This window comes from Muscardinus avellanarius (assembly GCF_963383645.1).
Source record: "Muscardinus avellanarius genome assembly, chromosome: 19".
NCBI lineage: Eukaryota > Metazoa > Chordata > Mammalia > Rodentia > Gliridae > Muscardinus > Muscardinus avellanarius.
The window spans coordinates 2000818-2012289 of record NC_137805.1 but is presented as its reverse complement, the minus strand read 5'-3'; the positions used below and the strand labels follow the sequence as shown (position 1 = coordinate 2012289).

Sequence of the window (11472 nt, the reverse complement as noted above, 5' to 3'; positions counted from 1 at the left end):
GTTAAAAATAAGCAAAAGGGGGGCATGGTGGTGCAGGCTTATACTAGTCCCAGGGAAGCTGAGACTGGAATATGGCAGCTTCATGGCTAGCCTCAGCAACTTAGTGAGGCCCTCTGCAACTTACCAAGACCCTGTTTAAAATAAAAAATAAAATAGGGCTGAGGTTGTAGCTCAGAGGCAGAACGCCCCTGGGTTCAATCTCAGTAAAGTACGTGTATGCATGCACGCGCACGCACACACACACACACACACACACACGTACATTGTGTATTTAGTCATTTTCCATGAGATACATAGAATGAATAGCCTTCTAGAGATCCATGAGATAGCCAGAGCCTAGTGTCAGAGTTCCATGGTGGTGAGTGCATGAAAATACCATTTGAAGGCAAAAAGATAAACATGCATCTTTGACCCCCCTCAGTTCAGTTGACTGCCTTCCTCCCCATTTTAAAATTTAATAAGGTTCTACTAGACCACCAAATAAGCCATCAAGCTGAAGGTGATGACCTGAGTACTTGCAACACTGGACCTCTGACTCCCAGGTCCACCCGAGGTTCAGTTTGGAATAGAATGCTTTGGAAATTTGGGTAGTTTTTTTTCAACTTGGAAATAATTCCCTGTGTGTGAAATCTAACACTGAACAACAAAGAATCTCTTTCCATTGAATAAAATATCAGCAGAAAAAGTAGGAAAGAAAAAGCCAATAATCGGACCTGACCTTCTTCTTATGGATAGGACCCTTTTGTTAAAAAGAGTAATACACATAGCTTATTTCATTAAGAATGAGTCTATGTAGATTAACAGTCTTCAATTAGTTTTCCCAAATCATAAATCATCTGTCATAATTTAATAAAATTGAAGCAGTTGATTTTCTCATGGAGTTTTTTGTTTGTTTTATTGTTACCTAAACTTCCTTACACCCATTCTTTTATTTCAAATGGTAAAAAAAAGACATTCCCCTAAAACTGATCTGAACCATTCCTGTTGGTGTGTGTGCATACAGAAGAGGGTCTCATGGGGCAGAAGTGTCCAACTGTTGGGTAATGGTACCTCCAGGCAACCTTTCAAGCATTTCCGAGGTACACTGTACTTGAAAACTTAGCAGTACTGTTTGAAACAGAGATAACTGAATATCATTGCTCATTTCAGCCTTAAACTGCTGCCCACATGATCCTTGAGGAGATGAGGCTTGTTTCCTGGCAGGCTCAGAATACAAATAATAAGGAGCTCTATCCCAAAGGAACACTGTTCTCCATCCTCCAAACCTGCTAAGGACACAGGTGATGTGACTGGGGGCTGAGGGAAACATGTCCCCCAAAACTCTTGTTTGTAAAGATTGAAGTCAACACACCCAACTTCAAGGATGGGAAAAGCAGCTCTTCTGAGTGGGCCCACACTTCTGCACGCATTCCATTTCTTGGTCACTTCTACTGACTCATATGCACATGCTATCTAGAGGTCTTAGGGGAAGCCAAATTGGGCAAAACTAGCCTGTATTTGCATAAAAATGTAAATTTGCATAAAATGTAAATTTTCCTAAAAATGCAGATTGGAGTGAGTGACCTTGGGACCAGCACCCTGTTCATGTATCTTTAAAGCATTTCCACATTACAGAGAATCTTGTAGATGCCAGCCATTGGTGAGCCAGTATAACTTGTTTATTCCCTATTATCTGCCTAACTTAATCACAGTGACAATTTCGAATCTTTCTGATTCAGAAGTAGGAAGGTCTGAGAGGGAACTGGACTCGAGGTTATGAAATTACTTGTGATTTTAAACAAGACTGGTGCACACATTTATTTTGTAAGCGAGGGCCAGGTGGGAATGCTAATGTTACTTAAAAAAAGATAATCCTATTTAAGTTCCTTAGATTTGTTCGGCTGACTTCAAGAGTATAAACTGATGGCTGGTCAAACTGAATTTCCTAAAGTGGTCAGCTTGGTATTACTTTGTTATGTGACACAGTTGAAAAGTATAATAATATAATACACACTTGCTCATTTTTGTTTACTTCCCTAAATTAAGTCCAAATCAATGAGATTTTTAATTTGTCACTCCAACTCTGTCATCTGTCTTATCTTTATTCCAGAAAGCAATTCCATCTTTTTGTGTACAGCTGTGTGGCATTAGGGTGAAGCCAGGGTACTCCGCCTCTGAGCTACACTCTTGGATCTAGTTTAGTTTTTCCTTTGAAACAGGGTTTCACCAAGTTGCTAAGGGCCTCCCTAATTGCCGAGGCTGGCCTTGAGCTGGAGATCCTCCTGTCTCGGCTTCTCAAGCACTTGATTATAGGCGCGTGTCACTACCCCTGGCTTTTATTAGCTGTTTGGATGTGCCTTTTCACTTGCTCTTCACCTTTCCCTCGTACTGAAACCATTTATTCCCTTGTAACCATGGGACAGAATGGATTCCAGAGGTCATCAAGTGCAACAGTTTCACGTTCGCATGGGGAGACCCAGGCTCAGAGAAGCGAAATGACCTTATTATTCTTTGCTGGCTGTGGCCAGAGATGGCTGCTATTTGAACTCCCAACACAACTGTAATTACTTAAGGTAGGGATTGGAATAGAAAGATCTTGTGATTACTGCACTTCTTACAAACACATGTCTATTTTTTTCTTGAGATTATCCTGGGTGATTTTAACAAAATGCTTGCCATGAGCCCAGCCTCCAGTACAGGTCCAAAAGAGCAAAAGATAGATTGTCTGGTCGATGGAAGAAAACCACTTACTCAGCTGAGGAAGAAGAGTCTTTAGCACTTGCTCTCCTTTTAAATAAATGACCTATGGTTAATTCTTATCTCCCCTGCTTTTATCCTTTAATCTTTAGTTTTAAATTCTTGGTAGTCATTGCACCTAAAACTAAGCCTATAATCATGAATGCAGACAGAAGCAAGTCTTTCTGAAGCAATTTGAAAAACTCATTTTTTCATGCTAAACTATGATATTTAATTAATACAATAATAGTTTGCTCCTTATAGAGATAATTGCATCTTTAAACATATTTGAGGTTGGAGAACTCCGTTGTGCAGGCACATTCTAGAAGATCGAATGTAAACATGTTCTGCTCACCAATCCTTTTGTGACTTCAGTCATTACTATCACAGCATCTTCTGTAACACACATGCTAAATTATATATTATGCATATTTCCAAGAACATCATATCAATTTTTAAACAGACAATAAGAAGGATCATGTTACAAAGTGAAAATGAAGCTACAAGATTCCATTACTTCATTTAATATTGATATCAGCTCAACTTAAATTTTGAAAAAGCAAACACCTTTAATAAAATTGGTATGAATGATTATATACTTAGATACAACTATTGCACAGGGTGTGTACATATATAAATCTATGGGCAGAATTATATACTTTTCAATATATACCACATATATATTTTTCTACTCACATTTTTCTCTTTAGTAAAACAGAGTAGTTTTACTGTACATAAATGTACAATGCTACATTATGTCCTGAGTAATTTAAGAGATTAGTAATAAACTACTGTAAATTCTAGTTTTTTTAGCTAAAGATCCAGTAGATTCTGTTAGAAAATCATAAACCAAATAATGTTTAAAAATACATTTCTAGCTTTGTGCTTAGCAGAAAATGTTTAAGAATGCACAGCAGCCATTGATATTTGGAAGATTTCCTCAAACGCTGAAAGTTAAGCAGTGTATTTCTGGCAGGGATTTAAAGAAATTTTAAGTGATCTCACCTACATCCAGTTTGTCAGGCATAGAAGATTTTAGTTGTGATTGGACCAAAAATCCCTTTTGTATAATATGAAATTCTGTGTAAACATCAGTGTTCAGGTTATTATATAAAAATTCTGTTCAAATGAGGGGGGAAAAAAAGGAAAAAAATACAATAAAATAATTTAAAATGCTTCTCTTGGGATATTGCCAGCCACATGGAAGGTAATAGAAAACGAGAGTATATTTTGGTGAAAGATGAAAGTCCTTTGGGGGTGGTCTGGTAGGCCACCGGCTCTGGGAGGTCCAAGGTTGGCTTGGCTCCAGGAGGGAGCCCAGGTAAGCCAGCCACACCCATCCTGCCGCAGGGGATGAGGGCCGAGGTAAGGAGGAGGCACGTGGGAAAGGCCACTTCAACTGCAGTGGAGCAGCAGCAACTGCCTGTCAGGCCACCATCAGTAGGCGAAGCATCCCACTTCCAAGCAGAGGCACTCGGTCGGTGGCGTGAGGTCCAGGCTGGCTGCTGTGTGCGGCCTCAGGCGGGAGGAGGCAGGCCTGGATCCCAGCGGAGGCTGCTTCGCATGGGGGGCTGCTTCCACAAGAAGGCACTGCGTCGGTGGTTCCTCTGTCACCCCAGCTCTACCCTGTCCCATGACTGCTGTAGTCAAAGACACCTTTCTTGAAGAATGGCGAGAACTCACAAATGGTGTGTTTCGAAAGGGTCAGTCCCACTTTGTTGATGTGCAGGGGAGATGTTGCTGACTGGAGCATCACGTTGAAAAAATCCCTGAGGTATTTCTGAGGAAAAGACAAGAGTTAGGAATACGGTCAAGATATTGTTGGTGGAGCTGAGAAGAAAAGAAATGTCCAGAACAACTTCCATCCACCTGGTCATGATTAATTCACAGACAAGGCCAAGAGCTGATGCTCAGAGGAAGACCAACACTGAAGAAGGTTTTGGACTCCCTTGGCGATCATCAGACCAAGCAGAGAAAATAAGCCCAAAGATCTGTGTCCACCATAAAAAGGTCTGTGGTTCGAGGCTCTGATTCACACAATACCACCGCAGGTCTATCTGCAGATGACTTCTAGAGGAATTCCAATGCTGCCTGGCACATGGGCTCAGTTTTCTAACAACACTGTCATTAGTATCCTGTGTTTAAAAAGTAACCTCTCCCAGTGACCCACTAAAGAGGAAAATGATTAAAAGGAAAGAAAAGGCTGCTCATCTGTGCAACATTAAATGTGTTGCTTACGGATGTTTTAAAACTACAGTTAGCCCAGTGTGGTGGCACACGCTTGTAATTCCCGAGCTTGGGAGGCGGAGACAGGAGGATCATGCAGGTTCGAAGCCAGCCACGCTGGCTTAAGAGACCCTGTTTCCAAAAATAAAAAAGTATAAAATAGGTCTGGGAGTGTATCCCAGAGGTAGAAGGGCTTCCAGAAACCCAAGTACCACCACCACCACCACCACCAACAACAACAACAAAAACACTACAGTCAATGTCTGCTTTGCATTCTTCTTTTAAAATAAAGAGAAATAATAGGGGGAAGTGGGAGGATCATCTCCAAGCACTGATACTTTTTGTGAGTCCTATATCAACAAAAAGAAATTCTTTTTCTTTTTTTTTTTTTTTTGTGGGTCTGGGCTGAGACGGGAGGATCATGGTTTGCCGACAGCCTCAGCTACTTAGTGAGGCCCTCCACAACTTAGTGAGACCCTGTTTTAAAATAAAGAATAAAAAAATAGGGTAGGGGGTATAACAAAAATAAATTCTTATTCAGGTGAATGGCCCTGAAATTCTTGCTCTCCCCCTCCACTCCCTGGGGGGATCATCATGACATTATCTGCCTCTTTTGGCACTGAGGAAGCAAAGCATGTCTGTGAGATGCTGAGGGTAGAATCAGACATGGGCTGGGATCCCAGGTACTATAGAAAAGAGGACACACAAGGAGAGTTCATGCAGCTTAGGCCTGACAAATCTCATCTGTAACAGAAAATGGGGTAGAGAGAAGGGGTTCACACTTACACCTTATTACTATTTTAGATCATTAAAAATATAAACAATCAGCTGGGCGTGGTGGTGCACACCTGTATCCCTGGCATTTGGGAGGCCGAGACAGGAGGATTGTGGCTTGAGGACAGCCTCAGCCACTTACTGAAGACCTTTGCAACTCAGTGAGACCCCGTTTCAAAATAAAGAATAAAAATCAGGGCTGGGGGTTTAGCTCAGAAATAGAATGCCCCTGGGTTCCAATCCCAGTACCATACAACCACACACACACACACACACACACACACACACACACACACACACTATATATATATATATATATATATATATATATATATATATATATATATACATACATACACATACAATCCTGGCACAAATTCAAATTCAGAATTAAACATGATAGTTTAAACAATCATAATTAAACATAATGGTATAATGGTTCTGGACTATAACCAAAAATATTTCCTAAGAAACAGGCCCTTAGGTTAGAGCAGTGGTTTCCAGTGAGAGGCAATTTTGCCCCATAGGGGATGTTACACATGACTGGGGACATTTGTGGCAGTCACATTGTGTGTGTTAGAGATGCATCTGGTGGGTAGAGGCCAGGAATGCTGCTAACAATCTACAAGGCCTAAAGCAGCCCCCAGGATAAAGAACTGTGGTCCCAAATGTCAACACTGCCACAGTTGAGAAGGCTCATCTTAGAGGAAGTAGAATTCAGCTACCTCTCTGAATTGCCCACCTGAAATTTACTTCTGATAGAGTCCTTCAGCTCAAAGGACGTTTACTAGCTACATTCCTAAAAATAATAATGAAAATTACTAATAACAACATTTGTACAACAGCTTCTAAAGGTCTTCTAACATCTTAATTTTTATACTTTATGGAATTAAAGCCAATGCACAATAAAATACACAATCTTTATTTTTTTTGCTGGTGATAGAACCTAGGGTTATGCTAAGCAAGTGCTCTACCACTGAGCTACACCCCCAGGCTTTAAACTATACATCTTCTAAATGTATAATTTGATAAGCACTGGTACATGTGCTTATCATGTGAAACCCCCACCAAACCAATATAACAGTATTGCCTGCAGAGGCTTCCTGGGCCACCTGATTTTATGTGCTCATCATACTCTGTCAAGAATGACAGCTTCCTCCTGTAAGAGGCATTTTCTAGTAAACAGGCCATTGCTTGGAGACCTGAGAAAGGCTGGCAATCAAGAGAAAAGACATGAAAGCAAGTGCTATTCCCAAGTGCATGGCTTCCTGGCTCAGCATCACTAACTTACTGGTCTTAATGGTGGTAGCTGCTTTAGAAAGATTTTCTTTCTTTCTTTCTTTCTTTCTTTCTTTCTTTCTTTCTTTCTTTCTTATTATTATTATTATTTTTTTTTGTGGTACGGGGGTTCCTGGAAACCCTTCTACCTCTAGGCTACACTCCCAGACCCATTTTTAAAAATATATTTTTATTTGGAAACAGGGTCTCTTAAGTCAGCAAGGCTGGCTTCAAACCTGCGTGATCCTCCTGTCTCCACCTCCCAAGCACGGGATTACGGGATTTAAACCTAGGAGCAAGTCTACCTCTGAGCTACAATCCCAGCCCTATGTTTTGTTCTTTATTTTTGAAACAGGGTCTTATTAAGTTGCAAAGGGCCCCACTAAGTAGCTGAGGCTGGCCATGAACATGCCGTTTTCCTGTCTCAGTCTCCCAAGTAGTGGGATTACAAGCGTGCACCAGCACACCTGGCTAGAAAGGATGTTAAGACTTACATCCAACGGAGGTAAGAAAGTACCAAAATCAACTGCTGATGATCTTAACCCTAGTACTTATTTGCATCAGAGTTCAGAGTGGCCAAAGGTAACTTGACTTGGACTTTCCTAGGGAGGGGACCTGGAGAATATTAACTTGAGAGGGGCCAGATCCTATCAAGCATAGTTCACAGCAAACATTGTGGCTGCGTGTAACTGGCCAAGGCTAGCGGTGACACCCACACGCGCACTTGAGGTTCTTGGCAGATCAAGAGTGAAATGACTTAGAATAAAGAAGATGAGGAGCCTGCCCACTACTGCGGGAGCTGCGACTCCTCCACAGTTTAATGTGGAGATGAGGGGGCTCTTTTTGCACAGGTGTCCATCCTATCTAGCCCTGGGTGGCTCCTGCTTCAGACACCCCAGGTGTGGCATTAACATGCAGTCTACTATTGACAACAAACTTGCCTTCGAGATGAACTCTGCTAGACAAGGAGGCAATTTAAATCTGGGAACAGATGCTATATCAACATCTGTCATAATTAGTTCACAAAGTAGGGTCCCTTTAAAGGGCCAATAAATCCTGAAGGGTATAATGAGAAGGGAAGTAAAAGTTAAAAACAAATAAAAGAAAGAGAGGAAATACTGGAGACGCCGTCCCTGCCAAAGCCTGGCCTTTAAAAGAGAACTATAAATCCACTGTAGGTAATGCGTTTTTCTTTATTTTCTTTCTTTCTTTTTTTTTTTTTTGGGGGGGGTTACTAAGGATAGGACACAGGGGCATTCTCCCTCCAAGCTCCAACCCAAGTCCTATTTTTTTATTATTTATTTTGAAACAGAGTCTCTCTGAGTTGCAAAGGGCCTCACTAAGTAGCTGAGGCTGTCCTCAAATCATGATCCTCCTGTCTCAGCCTCCCAAGTGCTGAGATTACAAGGGTGTGACACCACGCCCAACTGTATTTTTCTTTAAATGAACTCATTAACATGGCTTGATGAAAACTCCATATAGAAAAGTCTGGTTTGATGACCACTCTGAAACATTACCACAGAGATTGCTCATTATGAGACGGATCTGTGCTTTGCAGACATGTAGGGCACTTGGCTTCCTTTACACAGGCTGCTTCCTTAGGGCAGAGGACAGAGTTGATCAGGAGTGTGTTTTGCAGTGACTACACGCTGTTTCCAGGTCTGAAAGACCAGGCACGACCTTTGCTGGCTGTGTCCAGAGCCACAGACTTGATGCAGGCTGAGCAAATGCTATGAATGATAACAACAAGGGACATGGCTAGCGCTGGGACAGAGTGCCAGTAGGTTCTTGGCATCACAGACAATGTCTCATCAATCTGTGCATTTCCTGATCGTCGGCAGCACACTGCCAAGTTTAGGAAAGTGTTGAGAAAAAATGCTGATAATTGATTTTGATCAGTTATTATTATTATATTTTTAGTTGAAATACATGCATGGAAAGTAGCATCATGAGGGTATGTATGGTTCAAAGAATGTTCACAAAATGAACACAAATATGTGATCAGCATTGAGGTAGGATCAGTACAATACCTCCAGGCAGCTTCCTTGGACTCCCTTCCCCATCTATGATTCTTCCCTGGAGGATAACTACTAGCAGCACAATTAGTTTTGCTGGTTTGAACTTAATGTTAACAGAACCATACAAGAGACACTCATTTGCTGTATTTGAGTAATTCATTCACATATGCATGTGGTTGGGTTTTGTTCATTAACCTTGCTGTATAGTATTCAGTGCACAGATATACCAACTGACCCACTTAAAAAAAGAGGGACACAGGATTGTGACTGGTTTGGTCTTTCTGTCTGAGCTCTGCCTCAATAAGAAAACCTAGTTGGGCGTGGTGGTAAAGGATTGTAATCCCAGTGCGAGACTGAGACAGGAGAATCGCAGATAGGTGGCCAGCCTCAGCAACTTATTGAGGCCCCCTTTCAAAAATAAAATAAGATATAAATAAAACAAAAAATAAAACAAATAAAATAAAATAGGGCTGAGAGCATAGCTTAGATATAGAATGCCCCTGGGTTCAATCCTCAGTACTTAAAAAAAAAAAAAAAGAAAAAGAAAGAAGCAAACCTGTTTTCATATATTATTGGCATCTTGGCATCTGGTGAATTAAGTTTCTCACTATCCTTCTGTTTAATAGTGAAGTTTTGCCTTAGGGTTTAAGGCTCAATTGAAAATCAGAAAATGTACCAGATCCCAGATCTCTGCTTTATAGGTTTTTTAAAGCATATACAACTATATATATATATATATATATATATATATATATATATATATATTATGAATACTTAACACATATTTATAATTAGTTATTATTTTGCTTATGTTCACAATGTCTCCCACAGCATCTGTGGCTGAAGGGAAAAAGAAAGTTCTCTTGTCAAAGCTATTCTTGCTTTTGTGGATCCAAAGCCATCCCAGCCCTCCCCAGTACGTGAGGATTAAGTCCAGGAATGGACCTGCATCCTCAGGGCAGCACACTTCATAAAAGAGAACTGAGAAAAATTGAAGGACATTAGGAGTTCAAGTGACTTATCAGGCAGAGTCAGAGGGACAAAGTAGGAAATGGGTTTGTAAAATCTAGTATCCAACTGCTGAGTCTGACTTTCACAGAGCATTTTCTCCATTATAAAAAGTAATGAAAGCAGGCATAGTTAAATCTCTGTGGTCTGATATGACCACAGAAGGTCTGCAACTTCCACCCACCCTGGTGATAAGGTGGTCCGTGTCACACCTGAGCCTTTGTACTGTTAAACACCTAGTCAGGGTCCCTACAGACTGCACTGGAAACCCTGGGCTGAGCAGCCTTATAGTCCCGTCTCTAACACTGGGAGAAGGAAATTCAGTCAAATCAAACCCTCTTCCAGCAAACCAGGAAGCAGGACAGGAGGGCAGAGTTAGTAGGAATGTAGGTAAGAGCAATTAAGGGAAAAGAAGGGGCCCCAGAGAGACACGGGTGGTCTAGGGGCAGGAGAGGAAGGGCTGGGATAGAGAGAACAAGAGAGGTGGGGGAGTGAAGGAGGGGAGTCTGACAAGGTAGGAGACCAACATCCACAATTTATTTGTTTACAAGTTGGTAAAAAGACTTACAAATAATAAGAAATATATCAGACATATTTATCTAGGTTATTTACTTTCTGCTATGTGGACCAACACTAAAGTATAAATATGTTTTTTCTTATCAATGCTTTGAGAAAATCAAATTTAGATGGCTAATCTTGAAGGCATATTTCAGCACTGACACAGAGTATCTTGATGTCATAAAGTGACTTTCTTTCACAAGTTTTGAGTGTGTTTGGTTGCTTTGGAAAGTCAGCCTACACAGGGGCGGAGGAGGGAGCAGAGTACCTGGGAGCGACGGGGTTGGGCTCTCACAGGCGTGTTCCAAAGGAACTGTGACTCTGGCATGCAATTCCAAAAATCACCCCAAACAAATGAGTATAAACCCCTGATTGTGACCCCGAAAGGAAGGATGTGTGATTGCTGGAGACCCTGCACTAGGACATCAGACACCTTTCTTTTTAAAGTGGCTTTTAAAAAAACCTTTCTTGCCAAGATTCCACATATTTCCTCAAGCTCAACTCCAGCACACAGACATAGGTCTGACCAGCCGCCATCTCGTTACTCTGGTGAGGCCACAGCTCAAGGGCTTGTATTGTTCCAAGCTCTATGAGAAGAGGCTTTAAAGGTATATCCTATCAAATTCCCACGACTTACTGAGCTTGCTATGGTTATTTCCTTCTTATGAAACAGGGCCAGAAAGCCTAAGTAGCATCCCAAGGGCTGGAACTCAAAGCCAGATCTCCAAACTCCAGGGTCTGATAGGACTGCCCTCTGCTAGCACCACTGTCTTCACCGGGTGAGGCTGTCTGCCTTGGGCATCTCAGCTACTTTCCCAGGCCCATGGGTGCTCCCATGGTGAGCAGTAACCACTGGGCTCTCCTATTCTGTGGGGAAAATGCTCTTTCCCCTGAG

The 11472-nt window shown here is 41.5% G+C and overlaps 1 protein-coding gene across 3 annotated transcripts in view; it reads right to left on the bottom strand.

Moving 5' to 3' along the window:
• Positions 1-4336: 4336 nt before the first annotated feature.
• Positions 4337-11472, bottom strand: part of KIF16B (kinesin family member 16B) — a gene marked incomplete at both ends in the record, with an annotated part of 310078 nt that continues 302942 nt past the window's right edge. For all 3 annotated transcript variants that reach the window (XM_080716112.1, XM_080716113.1, XM_080716114.1), the window contains one exon: positions 4337-4495. In XM_080716112.1, the coding sequence (XP_080572238.1) occupies positions 4337-4495 (159 nt within the window). The remainder of the gene's footprint in view (positions 4496-11472) is intronic.